Here is a 25,070-nt window from a genome sequence, read left to right on the forward strand (position 1 = left end):
CCTGTTTTGTAAATTTGAAAATATTAAAAGTAGAGCCTGTATGTCTTTGAGTTCAAACCCATCAAGGCCAGCATCTAAAGAAGAATTAGTTGTCTTAATATTTCAAGAATACTCTCTCTGCTTTGACCTACTACAAGACTCTACATTAGTATGAACAATGAAAATGTGCATATATCTCTCATTTGAAATTAGAGCTAATCTTAATTAGCATATTTGATGGTTTAGAAAACATACTCTTTTCATACCAATTTTAAAAAAAACCAATCTTGCATACAGAAAGAACTATGGGAATACTTGGCTGAGGTTGTAAAATTTTTATACCACTAAGGATACTTGTTAGCTTTGATTTAAACGGACAATGGAATTGAGTAAAGAGGTAGTTGATAATTTATAATACTTAAGGAAATTCAATTATAAGACTGTAAATCTAAGAAGCTTCACTCTTTACTAGGAGTGTATGAATTTCTTTCAGCCAATTACTTATCTGTCAGATTTTGATATCCATATCTAAAGGCATAATAAAACCAGACATTCACACAAGCAATTTGGGTAGACTGAAAGGGCATTATAGGTGAACATAAGAAAATGTTTAAAATATATTGCTTTCAATGTACAACTTCTTTTCAACTACCAATCAAGAATATTCTGTGTGTGCTTCCTTTTTATTCTCATCTATGTTGTTAGAAAAATACCCACAATGCTGTGGAGGAAAGAATTACAAAATTAAACATCAAGAAGGCCTGGAAGTGTTCTGAACGTAGGGGGAGGTAGGAGTCTTTCTGTTAGATGGAAGTAGATGAAAACAGCTTGGCAAGCACTCAAGAAAATTGCCCCAGTGAAGATGTTATTTTCTAGGCATTTTTTGTGAAACATTTCTCTACATGGTCTTCTGGGCATCTTTGAACAGAAAATTTTATATGTATTTTAGACAGGAAATAGGTAACAACTTTCATGTTGTTTACACAACACTTTATTTAATTTTTTGATACAAACCTTATAATTTTCAGAAGACCATTCAGAATTTCTGAATTACCTGCATTTAGACAGAATACTGCATAATGGGACACATATGCTGAACACAAAAAATTAGACCAGTAGATAAAGCAAGATCACTTTAACAACAGAACTAAAATATTCAAGTGCTTTTCTAGAGAGATAACTCATTCATTTACTGTACTTTTTGTGGGTTTTTTTATTATTAAATTAGATAAGGTTGTTTATAAAAGTGAATATATGTCTAAGATATCAAATGGATGATCTTCTTCCAAACTTCTGAAATTATTCTCAAAGGCATTGTACTATTTTGTTCTCCTTCCTTGGTGGTGATGAGCTGAACTTATTCAATTCTAGGGAGCACTTTACAGCTGCTTTCATTGTGCTATAAAGGAATTTTCATTGTGTCAATTCCTTAATATTTATAAAGACACCCCGCCATCCTTTTCCCATTTTTGCCTTGCAAAATGCAATAAAAGATCCTAGGTCACACTACAACAGCTCTAGCATTAGTTCTCTGTCTTGATAGTGAGACTTAGATCTTGACAGAAGAGGTTATATAGCATTATGAGGTTCAGATATACTCAATCTCTTTCATGTAACTATTTATGTCATTACACTGAGAAGCAAATGCTATGAACAAGATAGATCAGTGGGGGTGACAGAGCTCCTGATAATGACACTGCCAGTGGGTAGGGCTGGGTGTATTAGGGGTTTAGTTTTTTTCCTGACAATACTAATGGTTGTGCTTGCAAGATGTACATTGTTTTTTCATATTTCTGTCACCATGTCTCACTAGGAAATTACTGTATTATGTAAATATATTTGCTGATAACAACATTGTATCTATATACAGATAGAAGAGAGCAGAGGAGCATTGTGACTTAAAAAAAGATACAGATGAAAATTAGATTTCTTCTCTTGGGATATACTATGTCATCTTCCAGCTATTCTTCATATAGGCTATTGAATCAGTGGGTAATTTGTTTTATGACTACCCAGGAGACAGAATTGCGATGTAATGTAGTCAGGGAAAGATAGCTGTGTGCTTACAGTACTAGAGAGGAACTTGGAAGATATAGATTCAAGTCACTGTGGTGGTATGGCACATTCTGCGTGAGGTCCAGCAGTTACCTAAACTCTCTATACATTTCTTCCTAGCTGTGATCAGAATAACTTAATTTTTATTTTTTTTTGCTATTTGTTAAGATTTCCTCTTGAGTTTGTAAGGTCTCTGAAGAAAAAATTTACTTCTTACTGTCTGTACCAACTCAGCATCCTGTGATAAAGTTTTGCTATGATTCAACATCAAAAGTCAAAAGAAAATGCTATGTAGTTATTGTTAATAATTTATAGTGTGGTCAGCAGTAGAAGATAGTGAATGATTCCTTGTTGCTGTATCAGCTGCTAATTGTGCTGTCTTATTTTTCTAGAATGTTACATTTACTCATGTTGCTGAGGTATCAGCTTGAAGTATATTAGTTATTTAACTTCAGGGATAAAAATAACAGAATGGCCTGCAAAGCCTTCTCTTTAGGATCATGCAGGGGAAGGTCTTTCATGAAGACAGATACTCTTTTCTGTGAGGAAAGGCATGTAAAAGTGCCTTTTGTAACTGCTTGGTGATACACTTGAGGTGTCCAATATTTGATGAGTAAAGGAGGTCCAAATTAAAAAAAGGGAATAGAATTGTTCTTGATCAATTATTGTGTCTTCATTCAACAGTTATACCTTATATAAGATCTGTAGAGGCCTATGTATGAGGCTAAAGGAAAGCAGAAATAACATGCAAGAAATGAGAAGAGGTAAAAGGGAAAAGAATAAATAATAGCAGGACCAAATAATATCAAGGATTTTGTTTGGTTATTTTTCCCTCAGTGAAGTGGTTCACTGCTGTTGTGTTTGTGTACTTCACTCCTTCTGGCGTTCTTTGTGTTGTTCCTCACTGCAGCTTTTCTGATACATTTTATTCTATTCTAAATATTGAGTGGCATTAACTTCTGCTTTAATTATTCTGCCAGCTAAGGCACATATCCTCATTCCAAAGCGGTATTTGACTCTTTAATTATTCACAATTTTTGTTACCAAGACAGTTTTTTCCAGTAAACAATAAAAGTTTTATCTGAGGATGGCATGCCCCATCCCTTGGAAATGTTCAAGGCCAGGTTGGATGGAGCTTTGAGCAACGTGGTCTAGTGGAAGGTGTCCCTGCTTATGGCAGGGGGTTGGAACTAGATGATCTTTAAAGGTCCCTTCCAATGCAAACCATTCTGTGATTCTATGATTTAAATTCTGAACTTCTCAAACTGGCAGTTATCCGCAGAGATAATGGTGAACAGGAGATAAAGTCTGATATCACTCTCTGATACCAGAACTAAACTAACACATTTGGCTTCCTGGAACCCACAATACTTAATATAGGTTTATGCTTTTTGCTGGAATGTGTTTGTTCCGCCAACAAGCAAAGCTTAACCACAGAAAACTTTTCACTGAAATGAAATATGTTCTCTTTGTCTCAACTGTATTAGTCCATACTGTACAAAGGTAGAAAATACAAGTATCCAGATTCTGCTGTCAGGAGCTGAAATAGGATAGGCCAGTAATTATTTGCAGTAACAAAATTATCTTTATAACCATAAAATTGAAACTACTGTAGGTTATTCTTTGTTTTTCAAGTTAAAATCAAGGTTGTTTTTGTCTTTGTAAGCACAGTAATATTTTCAGGTAGCCTAAAATAAATTTCCTTAACCAGATAAATAACTTCCATGGTTCTACTAAATGACATTTGTGGTAACTTCCATGGTTCTACTAAATGACATTTGTGGTAACCTTGATCAGTAGCATCTTGAACCAAATTCACCCCAAATTGGGCTTTTTTGTTTCTATAAAATTTACATAACATTTAACTATTCCCCGTTGTTTTCAGGCAACTGACATGTAAACATCAAATTTTTAAGTGCATATGGGACAGATTATTTCATCTCTACATTAACAGTTAATTTTTGGCTACTTACTCTTATTATATAGATAAGTATGGGTAAGTAGTAGATACAGATCACTAAGTCCAGAGATGGACTGCACAACAATCACTCAAGTTATGGTTAAGTATTGTAAAGGAAAATAAACACACATTATGGAGACTCAGATTTGTTTAGGGATTCAGTTTTTGAGGTTAACTGCAGCAGCAGAGTTTAAAATTTCATCACAAAGGCTTAAATTAGTCAAGAGCACAATGAGTCCTAAAGTATTTTTTCTCATTTTAAGGATTTTTAAATTAGTACCTTACTGACATGGATTAGGGGAGAAACTGCTTATGTTTATCAGTGGAACCTTACTCTATTAAAACTCAGGGAAACTGCAAGACTCAAGGAATCAGGAAAGAAATATTGAACAATGGAGGTTCTTAATAATAGCTTCAATTCTAGCAGACCAGCAGGTACTCCCTTTCAAAAAATACCAGGCAGGTGACCATCTCTGTCTTTGAAATCACAGGGGCAAGTCATGGTTCAGGTGGAGATAAAATGTAAAGGTCATCTTTAGTCCTTTGTTATCATTATCTTGTAATATTTTATGGCATCCCAACTATCAGCAATTCTTTAAATTCATTAATCAACATTTCATGGTATTCTAAGAGAACATATCTTAATCATTCCAATCACTTCATGAAGGTTAATTTAACACTAACCAGTGAAGCTTGATGACTGCTTGGTGAATGAGTTTGGTTTTCTCCAGTCCTTTCTTAGTCCTTGACTAAGGGTGAGTACTTAACTATAGGTCTGATCTGCAGTTCATTCCTCCAAATCAAAACCATCTGCCTAAAGAAAAGAAAGCAAGGGAAGAAAGTAGAAAGGAGAAAGACATAGTGTATTTGTGTATTTTTTTTCCAACCCCAGGTGGTGTCAATCTAAGAAAAAGCCACAAAATAGACCATAAGTTACAAACATGTCCTTGCTATCATTACTCTTATTTTTTACCAAGCCTGCACTTTATCTGTTTTCTGTATATAAAGAGTTGCTGATCAGCAACATTTGCAAGCTTCACATAAATAAAAGGGTTATAAAAAATGTGATGTGACTTCTCTGTGTGTGGTGGAGAATAATACAAAGCAAATCCCTTTTAGCATCCCACATGGTCTCTGAATGGTGAAACAATTTCTATGGAAGAAATTTCTCTTAATTGCTTGCATCCCACTTGTCAGGGAATGTATAATTTGGAACATTTCCATATTGCAATTTATTCTTGCAGTTGTTTACTTCTCCAGAACTAGAGTAACTGGTTACTTGGCAGCCTATCAACAGGAGAAGAAAATTGAAAAGAAATAAATTCATTGTAAGTTATATTTCACTGGTTTCTTGAAAAGTTTCCAATCCTTCTGTTCTTTAGAACGTTCTTTTGAAACAGTGCCTTTTGACTAGTTTAACATGGGCAAAAGATTTGTGAATGCCAAATTTGTACTCAGCCTGTAGGATAAAAACGCAAACTTTATATAAAATACTATAGAAGTCCTGTTGAAATAGCTGTGGAATTCAGATTTTTTTTAATATTGGAAAATTGTCCAAGAGAGGTTTGGGTCATACTAAATTCCAATTAAAGTTATACTGTAAAATAATATATAATATAAAAGTAATAATAATAGTTAATAATGTAATATAACAATACAATAGATTTTATTTAATAATATAATATTAGAACTTAATGATATAATATGAAAATTATTTTGATTTTTTTTTTTTCTAACTTAAATCTTTATGTCAAAATACACTCTTGTTTCTTTCTGCTTTGTGCTGTTCAATGATCCTGAGCATGTCAGAATCAGTAGAGAATGTTTGAGTGGTTTAAACAAGCTATGGTTCAGGCTATGACAGGGAAGAGGTGTTTTTAAGTTGTAGAAGAGTTTGAAAAGCTCATCAATACAAGCCATGTGTGGACATGGTATGAAGATGCTTCTTTAAGTTAGACAATTAGCAGAGCTGTAGTTCTTACATGTGCTGCTAGGACAGTACATTCCTGATGTGCTTCTGCAACTGTAGAGGCTCAACTGCAGTTCCCTTTCTCTGAAGCCTTTTGATGTAGCTGTTGCTTTATTTCCTGTTAATGAATAATATAATCCTGTTTTTCTCACTGAGATTAGTATGTATGACAGTACTGCATCCCTCGTTTTTTTGGTACTGTCTATCCATAAAATGCTAGTTTGACATGGAACTGATCTTGCTGTCTCTTAAAGCTTTTAAAAGTGAACTTTTTTCTAACATGATTTAGACATTTTTTCCATAGTTTATCCTGATTAGTGGGAAGACAAGAGGTCTGTATGAATTAAGCATAGAATAAGTGACTAGGTTGAAGCAGGCAAAGAAGATAACCACATTATGAGCCTAAAAGAGGTTTGAAAGAGGAGGTGGAAATACTGCTGATGGAGAAGTAAGATAAAGAACTCTGTCAGTAAAAGCACTGTCAGTTGGTGGCTCTACATCCTCTAGTACATGTCAGTTAGGCAGGCTGACATTTCCCTTTGGATAAAGGAGTTAAGAGGGAAATACAAAGCAAGATATACAGGACATAAGCCTAGAGAAACAATTCTGTTGGTATTGTGGGTAATGTTAGGTAATTATATGGTAGCGAAGAGAAATAAAGGGGCAGAGTCAAGGGCAAGGACTCAGGGAACTGCAGGCAGAGGAAGTGGAGATGGAGACAGCTCTCCAAAAAAGCAATAAAATGACTGGGAAGAGGAACATAACTGCATTTACATAGAATTCTTATTTTGTGGGGGTTTGTGAGCTTCATGTGTTGGAACTGAATTAAGAATATGAAATACAAAACTATAACTTAAAACATTTAGAAAATATTAAGTGTTTAATAAAAATGGATAAGAAGGAACAAGAAAAATCTGTTCTAGACTCTTGGGGAATAAATAGGACTCTGTAACCATTATAGCTTTTGTTTTTAAAATGTAGTTTACTTTTACAGCTTGTGCTCATATAATTTTATTTCCTAAAGCATATAAGATTTTAAAAATTCCTAAAGATTTAATTTAAAATAAAAAAATATCAATTACTTAGCTTAAAAGTTTTGTTAAACACTTAACGTTTTCATCTGATTATACCTTGTTTAGAAGCGTAATTTGGAGTAGAATAATAAGTACAACTAATGAAACACCAATATAAACAAACCAGTTAAAGGAAAAATAGAATTAATATCCAGAAAGAAGTTTTGAATGATATCTATGTAGGCATGAGTTCATTTTTTAAATTTAAGAGGCAGAAAGCCAGTTGCTGGATATAAGCACATAGAGTATGTTGTTGGTCACAGACTGAACTGTCTGATGATTAGAGCATGTCCTTTAATTTTTCCCATCTTAAATTTTTATCCTTTTTTAAATTTACTTGATGAGATTTCCTTTAAGCCCTGTATGTTATGCAAGAACTTCTTGCTTTAATGCTGTTTTAAAAACAGCTATGGTTTGACACAACAGACAAAGATAAGTTCTTGCTTTAAAATGCTTTTCTCAATTTGATTTATTGCTGAACAGCAGCAAAATTAATTTGGACACCTTTACCCAAGTCATTTACAATCCATGTATTAATTTCTTTTCTTGAATACTGACAGAGATGTATGTATATATTGCTGTTAGGAACATATTTTCATAACAAACCCCACACCTCTCCTAACATACCATAATACTTTTACCATAAAGAATATACAGGCCTGTGTTTTGCTGCCATAAGGCACTTGATACCATTAAAATCCTTGACTGGATATTACCCAAGGCATTTAACATAGCGGGCTGTAATATAGCTGCACAAAATTTTAAAGCAGTAATAAGTTGTTTATCTTACTGGACTGAATTCTGTGATAAGAATTTCTGAAATTCTGAATGTTCTCTATGTATTGGGAAAAAAACCCTGGTTGGTTGCTGTTACACTGGCTCTGGTACTTTAGACAAGCAAGATCAGCAGTGTAGATGAAAGCATTTGAGCTTTACCTGCAGTAATTTATGAAAATGGATGTTCCTGAAGCATCCTTTTTGCCACTTCACGGGGCCTGGCTACCGCTCTGTTTCCTGCAGGATTAGTATCATCATCTCTTTACACAATGTAGACTGAGCTTCGGAAAAAGCTGGGGATATCAGAAAAAGAGAAATAGTGAAATGTTTAAGAGAGCCAAGTCCTTCTCAAATCAGTCAGTATTTGGTACTTCAGCCATTCAGGTAGCTTTGCAAATCTCTACCAATAGTTTTTTAAAAAATACTTTCTCATTATGTCAGTTTTGTGGCCTTCACATCTAAACTCAATGCTGTCTTACTTTCTGCTCTGTAAGATGAAGACCATAATGGGGCTACCTAAACAGTGGAACTATGAGTTTCTTTATTTTTTTGCATAGAATAAAATATAGCTTTTAGACATGAACTAAATTACAAGATAAATATTTCAATGATCTGTAAAATCATGTGCCTTTTTTAGGAAAATTAAAAACTCTGATCTCTCAGTCTCTCTCTTTTTTCTTGTTTCCTATTTACTATCTAGTTATATAGACTCTGTTTAATGAAAATGTGGTTATATAAAATATAAAAAACCCGACCCCACTTTATTTTTGCTAGTCTGATGTAACTGACATGTTTTTCACTAATTTTTATATATTGTATTATCATAATACATTTTTTGGTGCTGTGTATAATTTTTGCAAATATGAATTTCTCTGTTCACACAATTTATATAGCACAATTAGTGAATAAAGCCAAAGAGAAATTACATGCAAGAATCTCCCATTGTGGTTGAAATTTTTGCTCTATTTTAATGTGATGTAATAAGTAGGGAAGCAACAGTTTGATGTGAAGCCTTAGATATTTCAGGCTGCGTGTTTGTGGTGGTTTCCCTAGTTTGCCTAGGAATGGCTCATTGGGAGTGACAGTCAAATCTTGAACAAACTTTGGATGAAGGCACAAATTATGGTCTAGAGAACTGGGATTTCAGCAGTGAATAGCTTTAGGTCATACCATATTTCCAGTCCTGTCAGCTAGCTTTGTATTTCCTATTCTGAATTATGGTGCTGTTCCTGCTGATAGATACTAAGCAGCTCAACCCAGTTGCCTTAATATAGGTGTTTGATGCTAATTGAAAGACCTTATAGAGTGTCTGAGACATAAGCTTTATAGATATGACATGGCATCCACAGACCCCGGGGCAGCAGCTGGAAGCTAGGTGGGATTGCATGCACACCTCAAATACCACTAGAAACTTATATATTGAGCTTTTGATGGTAGTCCTGTAGCATCTCTGACTTGTTTTCCTTTGTACCTTCAACAAAGATCTCTGAATTTAGCAGTAAAGGTTTTCTTCAGTTGTTGCCCTAAAGCACTGATGACCATTGAATAAATTGTTTCAATATATGTTTCTTATATTTCCTTGTTAGTTATAGATGCAGAGATGAAAAAAAAATTATAATTTTAAGGATGAGTTTTGACTGCTGATCAACTTCTGAACAAGGTGAAAATAATTGAAACATTGTTAGAGACACTAAAATAACAATACAGTGCAACCATTTCACTAGAGAATTTTCAGAAAGAGAAAATTGAGAAACTTTTTTCCTCAAGGTCTGTACAATCTTATTTCACCTCATGCTGAATGTGCTTGCCAAGAATTGAGTGTATTATTTTTACATAGGATACTTGAGTTACTGACTTACATGGACTCTTTTTTTTCTTTTGGCGTTCCAGGAAATCCTGTAAAAATAAGCAATATTAATTGCCATAACAGTCTGCTGACTTATTCATTAAAATCTGATTCATGTTTAAGCAGTTGTTTGTAAATTTTAAAGAAAGCTTTTGGTTTTACTCATAACTCTGCATCTGTGTTTGTTTTAGATTGAGGAAGATACATGGCAGAAATACTACCTGGAAGGAGTTGCAAATGAAATGTATACAGAATACCTGTCTAGTGCCTTTGTGGGTTTGTCCTTCCCTGCAGTTTGTGAGTAAGTAGAAATACATATTAATACACATAAGTATTTGCCTTCTCTCAAGTGAAATCTAAGGTTTCTACAGGAGACCTTTTCACTCTGTTACAGTCCTAATATTGCTACATCAGATAAGATCCAAAAAAATAAACATTAAAGCAATCACTGCATGGAAGTATTCCAAACATTGTAATGCCTGTTTTCAGAAGAGATTTGGAATTAAGTTTTTGTAAATGAAAGCATAAATGTTTTCAGTGTTGAAAAGATTCATCAGCAATCCATTTAAATTGAGTTATTTACTCATAAGTGCTGTCCTATTGTTTCTAATAATGATTCCCATTCTTTGAATCATGCTTGTCAGCATCACCATCTTGGCTTACATCCCATTCCAAGGAAACTACTCATTAATTGAGACAGATGTAGTGGAGTCATATAAGCAGTGTGGCATCTAGAGCTCTGTAGATCTGGTTGCAAACCACTTTTAACAAGTGAAATATGTCAGAAAAAGTATATCTATTCTGTAATGAGACAGGAGTATTTGAAGCATATAGTATATAACCATAGCATAAGCCATGCTACAACTTGATTTCTAGAGACTGAAAATCCTTATATTTGTCCTAGAATGATTCTGTGAATGAGACATTTGTATGCACAAGGTTTCTATGATAATTACTGTGGCCACAAACATAGTCAGGATGGTTTAGCACAGTTTTATTTCATCTTATGTTGGCATTGCTCTTCGTTACAGCCGTACCAAAAGGTCACAACAAAGACTGTGGACAGCTTTTGCTAGGGACTGTTCAAATGCTTAAAAAGAAACAGACCCTACTCGAAAGAGTTTGATGTCTAACTAGATAACATAGAAAAACTTCTACAGACTCCATTCTTAAAGGAAGAAATAGAGGAAGAAGTAAGATCTCTCTCATGTAAAGGAGAATGATTTTGCTTTAAGTCCTCTCACTTCTCCCACCTTTTCTGATTTTTACACTAGCATAAACATAGGTTATGGCATAAGAATAAGGGAGAAACAACTGTTAGACAAATGTTAACCATTTAAAAATCTTTCTTTTTCTGGGACGTAGCTATGACAGAGCTGTCTTCAATGTGCTAGTAAAATGAAAGGGCTTACAATCCATCCCTCCACTGTGTTAACCAGACTGTGACTAGGTTATTGGGGAAAATGTTTATACTGTAAGCACAAAACTTTGCCTGGATATCTTGAAATAGAAAATGCCATAATGTATTCTAGAAATTTGAACTATATTCAGAACGAATGGTAATTTGTGCTGTTCACACTAATTGCAATCATGAAAACTGAATCTCCACACCAACCATAGTCAAACAGTTGAGTTTCTATACAAGTCCTTAGAAACATGTGACTGAGACTGTATTTGACATAAAGCTGACATTCATTTAACTATGCTGGTAGAGCTGAGATAAAATAATCAATAAAGAAAGGGCATTTATTGACATGTAGAAACATGTCTAAATTTTGGAGGTCTCCTCAAGCATTTGATTATCTGGAGGCTTAATTAACTGTGTTTCCTAGTTTAAATTAAAGAAAAAGATTTATCTCAAATTTTCCAACAGTTTAATAACTCTGTTAAAGTCAGGTTAATTAAAGCACATTGAAAATTAAAATGTAGTGTTACATATTAATGAGTTTGGTACATAGGTATTTTAATTACAGTAAGAATTGGGTATTCAATTTCCAGAACTGAAGGACAGTAAAAAGTCCATTGCATTGGTTTGTGAAGGGGGAATAAAATCAGTGGACGGGCTCAGTGTGATCAACTACCCACAAAATATGCAGACTTTAAGAACAGTTTTTGTAATTTAGCTTTTAAAATTCATGCAGTCAATGACATTTTAAAACTGAAACTAAATGAGATGTGCTGCTTCCTCAGGTTATTGGTCTTAATTGCCAGTCTAGGAATGTGATTCTTTGGTAAATAGGCTGCCTTACAGTTTAGATAAGAAACACAAAGAGAGTGCAGAAACATCTCCTCTTTCAATGGAGATGGGACACTCAGTATTGGTGAAGAATTTCAAGCTTTTGATGTCAACACCAGGGTGAAGATTTAGATGGAAATAGAAGTTAGTAACAGTCTGCAAGTTTTATTTATAACTCTGAGTATATGTGGGTGTACTTTGTGAACATATTCCCACCAGTACATTTTCAATATGTGACTGTAATTCCTATCATTCTGTGCCCTTGGATATTGTTGGACCAGGTGTGGATGTTGCTGATTGAAGAATAAACTAACCAAACTGTCCCCCACTAGCGCAGAGTCTTCTAGTGGGCCTTCTAACACTTACTAATGCAAGGCTAACCTTCAACCAGGTTCTAGGCCCACCATTCTCCACCCAAAAATTTTCCTAGTGAGGCTAGCATGTCCATGGATTCACATTTGACCTAGCAGTGGAAACAGTATATGAAAGGTGTCCACTTGTTTTAATATATGTTAAATCAGGCCCATTTGCTGTTGGTTCTATTTTTGAAGTCACTCATTCAATCAAATGTCACAGCCATGTTTTAATAAAAGGCAAAATTATAGAGAAGTCATTATCTCTGTATTTGTGTATCATATTGTTGCATGGTTTATAACTATGGCATATATTCCCACCTCAGTCATGAAGTTTTTTGTATGTTTTTATAAAAGACTGTTTGGGGAGCTAATCACAGAAGTCTTAGAAACTTCACTGTTGTGACAAAGGAGAGCTAAGTTAGGCGAGTAGGTGACACTCAGCACTTGTCTGCATTCTTTCTCAGCTCCACAACAGATTATTTCTTTTCTGGATATGTTCATAGTAGTAGCACTTCCTAGTCTGAGAGTGACTCCAAATTAAGCCAGTGTTTCACAGAGCAAGGACAACATGGGCTACCTGTAACGGTCAAGTTCTCACTTCTATCTTTGGATCATTCTGTTCAACTAGATTTCTGACTTGTCGCAGAGGGTGAGGTAAATCGTAGGCACTTTTGGACTTCTGAGATTTAAGCTACACTTAATATGACCAGTACAGTTTTCTGCCTCTCTGAAGCAGTGATGCTGAATCAATCCATACCTGTTAAATTACGAGCTTTTTCCTAAATCCAGGATTTTTTTCAACATTGCAGACGTGTGTCAAATTTTAGACTCAACAAACCTAAGCTCAGCTCAGGTAGTGGCCAAGCCACAAGACAGCCTCTAGACTGGCTTAGCTCTAAATGAAGTTTTCCATCTTCTGACTGTGATTAAAATCAGACTCTATCTGATTTTGCCTGAGACGTCTCCTATATTTACCACTTTCTTGCAAGTGCTCTCAGCAAAAGGTTGGCCACCCCCACTGCATCCACCCAGCCAATGCATAAGTGCTAAATATTCTCCTCAGGCACACCTGTGAGATAGCAAGAGCCAACACATGAAAAGAGATGTTGTGGGGTCCCACTGTGCTCCCTGATTTCACCTCAGTGGACAGCAACCTTTTCCCAAGTATGAAAAAGCTGCTTCAATAGAAAAGTATCCATAGATCAGCACAGAGGCCTTAGAGCTTCCCACTGTTCTTTCTTCTTTAATGCATTTAAAGTTTGGAGGCCTATGTTACCATTACCAATGCTTACACCATGGTTTTGGATTTTACTACAATAATTAGTGGGCTAGTAATTACTAGACAAATTTTGGTTTATTAATTCAAAACTCTGTATGTGTGGCAGCTATGTTTCCTGTTCATACCTAGGAAACTAACAATACGCACTTTTATAAAGCAAGCGTGGTTTCTTGGTGCTTAAAACCTTCAGTAGAGCTCTTATAGGAACAGTATCCTTACTTGGTTTTCTTATTCCAACATGATCAGTTTTATTGGGAACCAGAAAGAACAGTGGAATGCTGGTTTTGTTTAGCAGGATAAGAGTACAGAAAAGTAATGAAAGACAAATACTTATGAAACTCCTTAGCCAAGTGTGGATTGGAGTAGGATGTATTCCACAACACTTCACAGAAGTTCAAATCAGGAAGCAACTCATAAACCAAGATAGTATTTGATGTGGGAAATGCAGAGAAAAATTAATTTAGAGCTCTGTATTGACATTTCTTACATTCAGTGTTTTCCTAACAGACAGGTCAGCAACCAAAAACTGTTAAATATTCAGTTCACATTCTTACTACCATCCTAGCAATGGTAGTGGTATCCACTACCATGAACAGCAGATTTATTTGCTCACCTGCTCTTGGTCTTGTCAGCAGCCACTTATGGAACTGGTAGAAATAATTAATTTATATGAAGTGCTTCTGTGTGTATAGATGTGTATAGAGAAAGACTAATGTATGTCATTATGAGTGATGTATGTCACGTTGCCATGAGTGACATAAGTCACTCTACGCACACTCTGTTATATATTTTTTATATAATGACTCATGAACCCACTAGAAAAGAGCCTGCTTTTTGTCAAGGTTCATCCATATTCTCTGTATGCTTTTGGATTGAACTGTACACTTGATATTCTGTACTCCCTCTGGATGTCTATTTTTCCTGCTACCATGGATTCCTCATTATCCTAGTAGTGTTCCAGTCTTGAAGGTCTTTTTCCACTGTGCTAGATTTAAAGAGTACTTTGACTTTTTTGATTTATTTATACAAACGTTGGCCCACGTCAGCATGTTTTTTATTATTTTAACTTATGTTAATTGTTTACAACTCAATCTCATAGAATTTAATAGAAGGTTTTTTCTTTTGGTCTTTGGATGACCTCATAAGATCTTGATCTCCTAAGGCAAAGAAAAAAGGCCTTCTGCACAGCTATGCATGAGTGATATTCAACAAAATTACTGCTAAAAACTTTGTTGGGTCTATAGAATAGGTGCTTTAAAAGACCCATACCAAATGCTCAGCTTCTGCACATGACAAGGCTGATAACTTCCCCCCCACCCACCTCAATCTATTACCCTGTTGGAGAAAGGAATCTAGTCTATTGTAACCTTCAACCAGAGGATCATTTAAAGGCTGGGGGACAAGAACCTTTTCCAGATACTTCCCATGATGAGCCTTCAAAGATAAAATAGCCTCATATCATGATTTAACAAAGCAAAAGAAAAGAGATCAAAACTTGTATTCAGATACATCAGGGAAATGTTTACTGAAGTACTAAAGTACATTTAAAGTGTTGCCATGCAGGTTGTTTCGGCATTGTTTGTATGTAGTACTTTTCATCAGTTTCAAATCTCTTTCCAATATATCTATTGGTTCCTGACTCTGACTAAAGAAATTAATAAGTGCCTTCTTCAGTGTTTTGGCCATAAGAATGAACAATGTTTTTCATGCACTGAACCTGGCAATGGGTATTGCTTTGTAGCCAGTGATTCATAACTTTCAAAATATAAAATTTAATTGTGTTTTATTTTATTTGTCAGATGGGATTAGACTAGAAAACATACCTCGAATATATTGTATCTCTGTGTCTCTTCACAGCTGAGATTATGGTTAAAATCCTAATCTGACATGGAACGGCCTGCTTAACTGAACCCTGTCTAGTAAACTAAACTCATTGGCATTGTTTGCTTTTGATTAAGTTACTGATTCCATTATTTTAGTGGGGTTACTTCTGCTCCACATCAGTGTAAGATACATAGCGATCACAGATCTAGAAAAATCTGCATGATTCACATACACATGACACAGCTGTATTTTTTCATTTGTCTATATTTCTGAGTTGGCCTGTTAGGCTTTCTTATCCTTTTGCAGAACGCTCAAAGTTTTCCCGAGGTTGTAAATAAGAAGTCAACAGTCATGTAAAATAAACAGTATTTTAAGTGGAAATAACTGTAATAGTAGTTAAGTACTCTTACTTTTGGGGCAAATTTTCCACTAGCGGTAGCAACACCACCAGTGCCTTCTGTATTATGTATGTGATAGATTTCAGCCAGTGGCTTTTAATTTCTTAGCATGTCTAATTTCTGATTCCTCCTCTGACTTCTGATCTCTTCTGCTCTTCTGTAGCATACTTAAGACCCAGCAATTCTAATGCAATAGCAGAAGTGCATGTAGTGATCTAGTAAGACACCTGTAAAATATATCTCAAATATTTTAACATGACCCCCCAAAATCTTGCTAACAAACTTGCCATTTGACACTTGATCATGTAACCACTTACATCGGTGCTTTTAAAGTTTTGAATAGTTCTGTGAAATTCTACTGTTGGAGTATTTGCTTACATTTTTTTCCTTGCCTGAGCAATACATGAGTCCTTGGCATCTGGAAGAACCCAGCTGTAGGTTGAAAGCAGAAGGTGCCCATGCTTTTGCCAGTTTCATGTGATTGGAAATTAGCTGAACCTGACATTAACTAACCTTTTAAAGAGATATTTGGGGTTATATATGTATATATTATGATAATTTGTGTTCCAACACACAAACCTCATTGACTGCACTGGTTTTAGACACTGCTGCCCCATAAAAGTAAAGTCCTTGATATTCTCATACTTCCAACTCCTAAGGAACAGAGTGTACTAGCAAGCATCAGAAAGCACTAGCTGCCAATGTGCATAAAAAATAGGTTGAAAAGTAGACAAAAATAGTATATTTATGAAAGAATTCTGATATTGTAAGTAATTTTCTCAGCTTAAGATGCTATTATGGTACTACTTTTTTATCAGGAATGATATTTTTCCACGTATTTTTCATTAGGTGAGTAGCAATGTCATTTATTCTATATCAAAATACTTTTGCTAACTGCAGGTGAACCAAGGTATGGAAGTAGTTGAAAATACTTTTTCTCTCCTGAGGAGAGTACCTATTCCTTTGTCAAAAGTAGTTTAGCAAAAATGTTATAAGTGACACTGAGGAAAAAAAATGAATGACTTATTGTGTACAAGACTTCAATCAAAAAATTTGTTTGAAAAGAAAAAAATTCCTTCCAGTAGATTTTCTAATTAAAATCCCTTTATTAATGTTTGGTACAAAAAATAAATAATTAATAACTAATCAAGGTTATATCTTCATGTTTTGCTGCTCAGAAAGGAGAATGATAATTTCTTTAAATTCTAAATATCCCAGTACTTTCACATGCAAATAATACAGCAGGTATCTATGGTTAATTTATGCCAATGATAGTCTTACCAGTAAAGAAGGAAGTTTTAATGTCAAAACCACTTTATTTCTCTCTGGGTAGATAGAATCAGTCAGATTCAAATTCTTAAGAGTCTTTGTTCATGACCATCTTTGTTCATCAGTAGTTAGCAGATGATGGTGGCAGTTGAAAATAAAATAGAAATTAATGCCTCATGTACTGTCATTGACAACTCTTTTGCACTTCTACACAATAATTTGAGATAAAAAGTGTTCTAATTTCTTATTACAAGGTTCTTATGTATCAGGGGAAAAAAGAGCAGGTATAAGATCTTTCTTTCTCATTTTAATCATATCAAACTACATTTGCAGAAAATAGTTAAATGCTGAGACTTATTAATCCTAATATTTAATTGCATGGCCAAGTCCGTGTAAACATATTTGTTTTACCACTTAAATATTTTTAGTAAATCTATAGATAAGAATAAGATGCTGATGCCTTATCCCTATCTCTTCGTGTTGGCTTTTTTGTTTGTTTCGTTTTGTGTTTTGTTTTGTTTTTTTTTTTAAATGAAGATATATAGATAGATAGATTACCATATACTGCACAGAAGTGAAACTAAGGAAGAAAAGTTAAGTATGTTTCCTAAAGGAATGTAGGTGGTCCAAATAAAAAACCCCATACGTTTAGAACTCCTGACATTCATGGCTCATAAAGTTGTATTTTACATCATCTTCTTTAAAACAGATACATAATAGTCTTAATATGACATATGGGATACTCTAGTGTTACTATATTTGCAAATTGATTTTTTTTTTAATTTTTTTTTTTTTTTACTCTGATAGTCAGGCTTCATTTACCTGTTAATATTGTGGGAGGAGACAGGCTAATCGAGAATTCAGTAACTATCAGGATTTTGTCTGCCCATTCCTGACATTGGCTGGAGTTCTGGAGCTAGAATAAGACTTTTAATTGATTCTGAAAAAAAGTTAAATGAATCTTCCCCCATCTGTGTTTTTGTGTTACTTCCCAATACTGAGATATCACTTACCTCCCCTGACATAGAGATTACAGAGGTACTTTTACAATCCCTCAAAAGGAAAATTTTTTAAGAAAAAAATATGCTCAAGTATTACACGGCAAAACTTAAACAATGCAAAGTAAATTTTATTGTATATATCCTTATGTGATATGCAGTACGTTGCCTCAGCATTGTCAGTACTCCTACATCCATGCTTCTCTCTAATTATTCTGTTATCTTGAAGAAATATCAGAAAATAACTGTTGACAGTGATTTCTGAAACTTATTATAGAAATGGAACAGTATCAGTTCAGCAGCCACTTCCTTGTTTTCTGCTAAGTATATGACTGATGCAAACTATGCAGAATATTGCTTAATTTGCTTAAAGAAAATAAATAGTGTTGAAATATATGCAAAAATATTAATAACACTGAAGTAAGGAAGTTGGTAGGGAAGCGCAGAGCACTAGAAAAGTTAGTGTATTATATAGAAGATGGCAGCCATCTAACTGAAAGGTGAGCCGTAGAATAATTTGTGACAAATTTGTAGAACAGGAAGCAAGTAGCATTGAATTTGCATACACTTCAATGACAAAATTGGAGAATGGTTTGTAGTTATTTAAAAAAAAATGGTTAGTTTCTTTGTTTATTCTCACAGAGCCTATTAGCTTGAAGCAAATGGTGGCGTGCTAACTCACAGTTCTACAAGTCTTTGAGTTGTTTTAATAAATAGCCACTTGTACAGACTTTTACAACTGAAAAAAATGTGTAATAGAGTATCAGAATGTACTTCCCATATAATGGTCAGAAATTGCTTCCAGTCATGCTGTTCCTATGTGACAGTATTTGGCAAATACCGACTTATCAATAGTGTATTCTCATTTTAGTTCAGTACATACCTATTTTCTAAGGAATGCACACTTCAAACAACATATGGCTGAATTCCAGCAAAGATTTGAAAAATTTCCTCAAGACACGCGCAACTATAGCCAAATGCAATTTTATGTTGTGTATCATTACCTTTATTCTTGTTGCTTAAGTAGACTTAGTAACATAGTGTGTTGGTGCTTATGCTGCTGTTCTCAACTTCTCAGTTTATATTTTTAGGAAAATATGTGTTCATTATCTTCAAAATAGAAAGACCTTAATATATGCTCTGTGTATACCTAGCTGAAAAAATGAGAAAAGATTTTAGTGTAAGTTCTCATAGAAAATACATACCCTGCAGCCATCTCTACATATGTGATGTTGGTTGTGAAAAAGGACTGACTCTTGGCCTTTTTTTTTCCTGCAGACTGGTGTTTGCGAAACTAAAGCTCTTAATGATAGCCATAGAATACAAGTCGGAAAAACGAGAAAGCAGGTATGTCCAATGTCTACAAATTTTGAAGTTCAGGAATGCACTGTCAAGAATTTTGCCTGCTTTTTTTTTCCAGAGTGAACACAGCCATTCTTATGCTTTTGAAACATTTCAGAGTATAATTAGCATTCCATCATATTGCACCATTTCATATACCGCTGAAAGGCTTTTATTTCTGGACTATTATTCTTCCCTAAAATTAATTCAAGTCAGAACATTTAGTAGAAGGTCAGGGGACAGTGATACACATGTCCTGTCTCCAGAAGTGCAATTCATTTTTACTTAAACACAAACTTACAATGTTTTTGTTAATAGTCTATCAGTTTTAATTGGAGGTCCAACTTATTTTACTAAAAATGGAAAAGTAGAAAACAGATGTGATATTGAAACTCATTATAGCTATGTGTATTCTCAAAATAATAATTTCATTTAAATCAGTTTGGAAGAACCAATTTAGCTAGGATACAAGATAAACAGAAATATAGGATAAACATAGTATTTGTATGGTAACTGTTCTGACAAAATTTGCATGTATGAACATCATGAAACTGGAAAAGAGAAATTAAGACTTGAAATTACCAACTGGCTGACTCCTTTCCTCAATGAAAAAGAAAAAAAAAATCATTATTATTAGTACAGATTCACAGACAGGGAAAGAAGTGCTTCTTGTGGCTTTTTTGTACAAAAATTCGTTTAAATCTGAGTAAACATTGGAGTCAATCTTCTATCAACTTGTCCACCAGTGCTTTACACAACATTCATTTTTGTATAACAAAAATGTTAAAAGTGTGCTCTGCAACATGTGGAAGAGCATATAATAAAAATATGACAATACTGACCCTGAGCTGAATTTTATTTTCCTCTGTCAAAAATTATATTCTTTACTACTGTAGTAAATCTGGAATGATACATATTAGTTCATCTTATTTTTGGCCACTAATTAACTAAAAACTTTAAAGGGTAATTGTTTCTCCTCATAGGAGAACCAATTCTGTCATTTGAGCTCATGCCAGAATTTCTGAGGTTTTGAAAGTTTATTTTAATGTTTATTATTAAATTTTGTCATTTTTCTTTACTAAAAATATCGATAAAACCTATGTGCGACATCTGACATGGAAAATGCAATGTTACAACTGTTTATAAGAGTATTTTGATGCCCTATAGTAGGTTTTGCTTGATTCTTTTGTATGTTATAAAGTGACATGTGAAATGGTGTATGTGCCATTTGATATTATAGTCCACACTATGCTGATTAAGAAATCCTTTTTTTTTTTTTCTTAAATATCAGATTATTTTTTTTAATGTTTCCAGCTCCCATGGGCTCTTAAAATACTTTTCCATTGAATGATCTCATTCTGCATTAGCTAATGTAAAGCAAATGATTTATTATTCTTTTGTCTCTGAACAGTTTAATCTCTTCCTAGAAAAAAGAAAAATTCAGTAGTAACAGCAGTGGAACTATTTATCAGATTTTGTATTTCCAATATTAGAAAATACTTGGTTTCTGTTGGTTCTCCTAAGAATTATTGCCCAAATTTAGGCTGTCATTACTTCAGTTGTCATTTACTTACCTAAGTGCTAATATTACAGTCTTTTTCAGTAATAACAGATAAATCATGGCTTCCTTATCATTCTTTGCACTAACTTCAGTGGGAGTTGGATTGAGTTCTTAATCACAAGGTGATGCGGAGGATCTCACAAAGAGTAACACAGTGTGATACAATCATATATTCCTTACTTAAAGCCATGCAGGTAACAGTTCACAATTAATTAATTTGGTAGGAGAAAAGAGCCCCAAAATTGCAGGAAACAATACTAATAATACTAATAAAGGGATGCTATCAGCTGGATTTTGTGAATACATATGTAACAAGAGAAGAGCATGTAAGTTAGCCACATATTCTTATAACCCTGACCCACAGTAATATCTGCTGACTTTATTAACCAGTGATAATTTTATAGTCATTGTTTGGTGAATCACAGAGCTACCTGCAGAATATCTTTACTGTTCTACTTGTTCCTGTGCTCTTCAACCCAAATATGTTAAGTACATATTTGTGGTTTTCTGAGCTGGAGCCTTTTAGTCTAACCAGAAAGGTGATGGAACAAAAGTTCAGTTTCTCACTTCTTAGGTATACTTGCATTTCCGTGCATCTTATTAAATGAAAAGGTGGGGAATTAAGATAAAAACTAGAATAATGTGGTTTACAAGTGCAAGCTGTCATCGAACAAGATAAATTTGCATTTAACATTTATGTTTGTTGATGCTGACTTTGGAAATATTTTATTCTACTTAGTATCTTAAGTTCTTCATTGGTAATTCTTCATAAAAGTGAAAAGGGAACTGATAATGGTACCCTTGTAGCTTTCAATCTTTATGAGAGTGACCAACAGTAGATATGTGCTGATTTATTTTATGATTATACTTTAGATTCATATTTTGTAAAACTGTTGAGAGGGTTTACATAGTTTACTACTTAGAGCAACAATGATAAGTATAAATAAAAATTTAGAATATTTTCTAGGGGGCACCCTTTTGTTAAGATCTAGTATTTCCTGCCATAGCTGAGACAGGTCTAGGACCAGTATTTTTAGGAGAAGGGGAAATTTTCAAAGCATTCTTTCTGCTTAAGTGTTGAGAAGATCTTAGTCCCATCAGTTTAATTTTTGTTACTAGTCATAATAGAATATCTATGTAAGTAAACTACATATCTGATTTTTTACTTACACAGGGAGTTTCCTTTTAAGATTAGTTTCATCTGCCTTCATCATTTTGCACTCGGAGCAAAAGTAGTGCAAAGTGAATTCAGAAGTATGTGCAGGTCTCAAAAGTGGTAATGTGAGGGCATTCCAGATTTCCTAATCCCCTCTTCAAATTTTCACCTCAGTGTAAAGGATCAATCCTAGTACCATTTTAAGTCAACAGCAGAATTTTCATTGACTTTGTTAATGTCTTCTAACATGTAGAGTGGCATAAATACTCATTTACCTATGCACTTTTTTTCTTCCAGGCAGTCTCCTAGATGCCAGTTTTCTAAAGCTTTCTGATTTGCAGCTAAATTCTGTTAACTCTACTATAGGGAATTTGAGATCAATAGTAATTTTAAATCATCAGAACTCTATCCAAGCTAATATTAATGTACAAGTTAGCAGTAGCTGAGCTTCCTGCTTGCAGTTGGGTTTTTTTCTCCTTTTTTTTCCTGACTCCTAATAAAGCTACACAAAACAGTAAGCACACCTTGATAACTAGTTTTGACAGTATTACATTCTTAATTATAAACAGTTTATGATTTTACAAGATTACTTAAAGCAGAATTTAAAAGTTTTCAAGCCTAAATACAGGTATTATAGTCATAGATATGATAAACACAAACTCGTTTTCAAATAATGGATAAAGTATCTATAGTATGTTTATCTTTTTAAGCAACTGTTTCTCATCAAGGTATCATAAAGATTAATTAAATCAGCCATGATTAGATATATTTTTTTTTACCTTTACATTTATATATTTACTAATGTTTAAATTAATGCTCAGTTATCACAGAAACCTCTGAATTTACAAAACATGACTGCGTTTAGCGGATCAGCTACTAAGGTCTGCACTTGAGTAGTTCCAGGTCACAATATGAGTTAGCCATTACTTCATCTCTAATTAGTATCAAGGAATATTATAATCAGTTATTAAGAGCAGGAAGCACTTCTTAAATAAGTTTTTTTGTCCATGATGCAAGCCAAATACTTTAGCTTAAAAAATGGTATTTCTTAGTTCATTTGTAGAGAGGTTTCATTTCTTCTGTAGAAAAAAATGCTAAAGGAACATGAAGAACATCAACCTGAAAATGTCCCAGCAGAGCTTGCTGAATAGATAGCAAAAAATACCAGTTCAAAATGCAGACATTCAAACACCTCATCTGAAATCCCTTTTAGATTTTATATATCTAATATATATCTTATAGATTTATATTTTTGCCTTCCTTTCTCCCCAGTGTTTTTTTCTTTTTTCCACATGATTAAGCAAGAAGGAAAGCCTAACCAGGATTCTTCCCTCCTGCACCCCGTGTTTACTCCTCTTGTTAATTTTTCTCTTTGTCTATCCATATATTTGTTCTCATTCTCAGCAGAAAAACCTTTGAGCCTTGAAGACTTTTAAATAAAGGGTTTTTTTGCTTTTGCTTTGGTGTCAGTTGATTTCTTATCAAAGTGTTTGATTTGCAATTTTTTTCTTGTCGTTTGCAGAAGCCGAAAGCGGTATGCCCTCTTCGTTACCTTTCCTTCCAACCTCAATCCTACCTCCACTCCTTCTAACTTCAGGACTAATTCCTTGCCAAGAACACAGGAAGATAACATCTTTGTCTATCTTTCTCTGTATATACACACACATATATACATATATATATATATTTTCATCCTTCTATGTGTGTATATATATATATATCTGTGTGTATATTTATATATGAGCCCCCAGTCTCAAAGAGGAGAGAGAATAGCATTTTGTCTCTCCATTGGTTCTCGTGACTCATGCACTAACTTCTTTGCAGGAAGTACAAAATAAAACAGTATAAGTTTTTTAGTCTTTTTCCCCCTGTCCCCTTGTGGAGTCATTGGTGTAACAGATTGTTGCATTTGAAAAGTAGACTTTACTGTTAACATCTCCCCTCCTCTTTTTTCATTTGTACTGTATCGTGATGATGTATATTTCGTCTTTACCAGCCCTTGTGCTACCATATTGTCTCCATATTCACACCTTCATTGATGTCCTTCTTTCCCCAGAGTCTTCCTTCAAAACACGTCTTACAATACAGTAGTTCATGTTCTCTTGTAGCCTCACCTTCCATTAACAACAACCAAATACCTGATTCTTTGCATTGCTGGTCCTGTTTTGAGCCCAGTTATTCATAATACAGTACTCATCAAAGCTATTGTACTGTTCCAGTGAAAGTGCCATGGATAGTTTGTACTATATGTCACTTTCATTTTAATGACATTTATTAAGCTCATTTATGAAGATGTTACAAAATGTACTTGTTTCTCAGTTTTGGTTTTTCTTTGGGATGGCATGTTTTGCATTTTCTTTTGGTATACCATGCTGTGAGCCCCTCTCTGGTCTACATTCTATCTTGCTGCTATTGGTTTGGATGAAGTAAATAAGGCATGCTCTTCCAAATCCTCTCCTCTCCTCATCTCTCTTCCCCATTCCAGCTTTGTTTTTTCTAACTGCTTATAGCAGTCTGTCTGACTGTCAGTGGTGCTCTTTGGAGACCCATTCTTGTTGTCCAGACATATCAATTTCCTTCTTCGTCATACTCTCCAAACTTTACTTTCTGTGTCTGTTCTGTTGCGTGTGTTGTTAGTGTTATGTTTATTTAATTTTTAGTCATTCTCCTGTGGTTTCTGAGTAGATGTGTGAAAAGAGAGGTGGCTTCCTGTCAGTTTGGCATTATTGATATGATCCAACTGCAGAGAAGTTACTGCAACACTTAGCATCTTCAAGGATCTGCAGTTGTTGCACCTCTACTTCGCTTCTTGCTTTTTAAGTATATATTATCTTGTGGTGAAGGCATGTTAACGCTGGCATGATAAGCAATATGAAGAAGTGTTGTACCAAGTGAAGTTGCTTGCTCCCAGAATAAAGTATATTGTGTTGCTTCATTGTACTGATAATCAGTCACTTCTGGAACCAGAAGGAATAATTTGTTTCAAAGTGTAT

General features: G+C 34.3%; 1 protein-coding gene across 25 annotated transcripts in view; it reads left to right on the plus strand.

Moving 5' to 3' along the window:
* Window positions 1-25,070, plus strand: part of KCNMA1 (potassium calcium-activated channel subfamily M alpha 1) — a 531,710-nt gene that overhangs the window by 389,336 nt on the left and 117,304 nt on the right. For all 25 annotated transcript variants that reach the window (XM_049810032.1, XM_049810031.1, XM_049810033.1 and 22 more), the window contains 2 exons: window positions 9,851-9,960; window positions 19,298-19,366. In XM_049810032.1, the coding sequence (XP_049665989.1) occupies window positions 9,851-9,960; window positions 19,298-19,366 (179 nt within the window). The remainder of the gene's footprint in view (window positions 1-9,850; window positions 9,961-19,297; window positions 19,367-25,070) is intronic.

The sequence above is a fragment of the Accipiter gentilis genome, chromosome 9 (genome assembly GCF_929443795.1).
Source record: "Accipiter gentilis chromosome 9, bAccGen1.1, whole genome shotgun sequence".
Lineage (NCBI taxonomy): Eukaryota > Metazoa > Chordata > Aves > Accipitriformes > Accipitridae > Astur > Astur gentilis.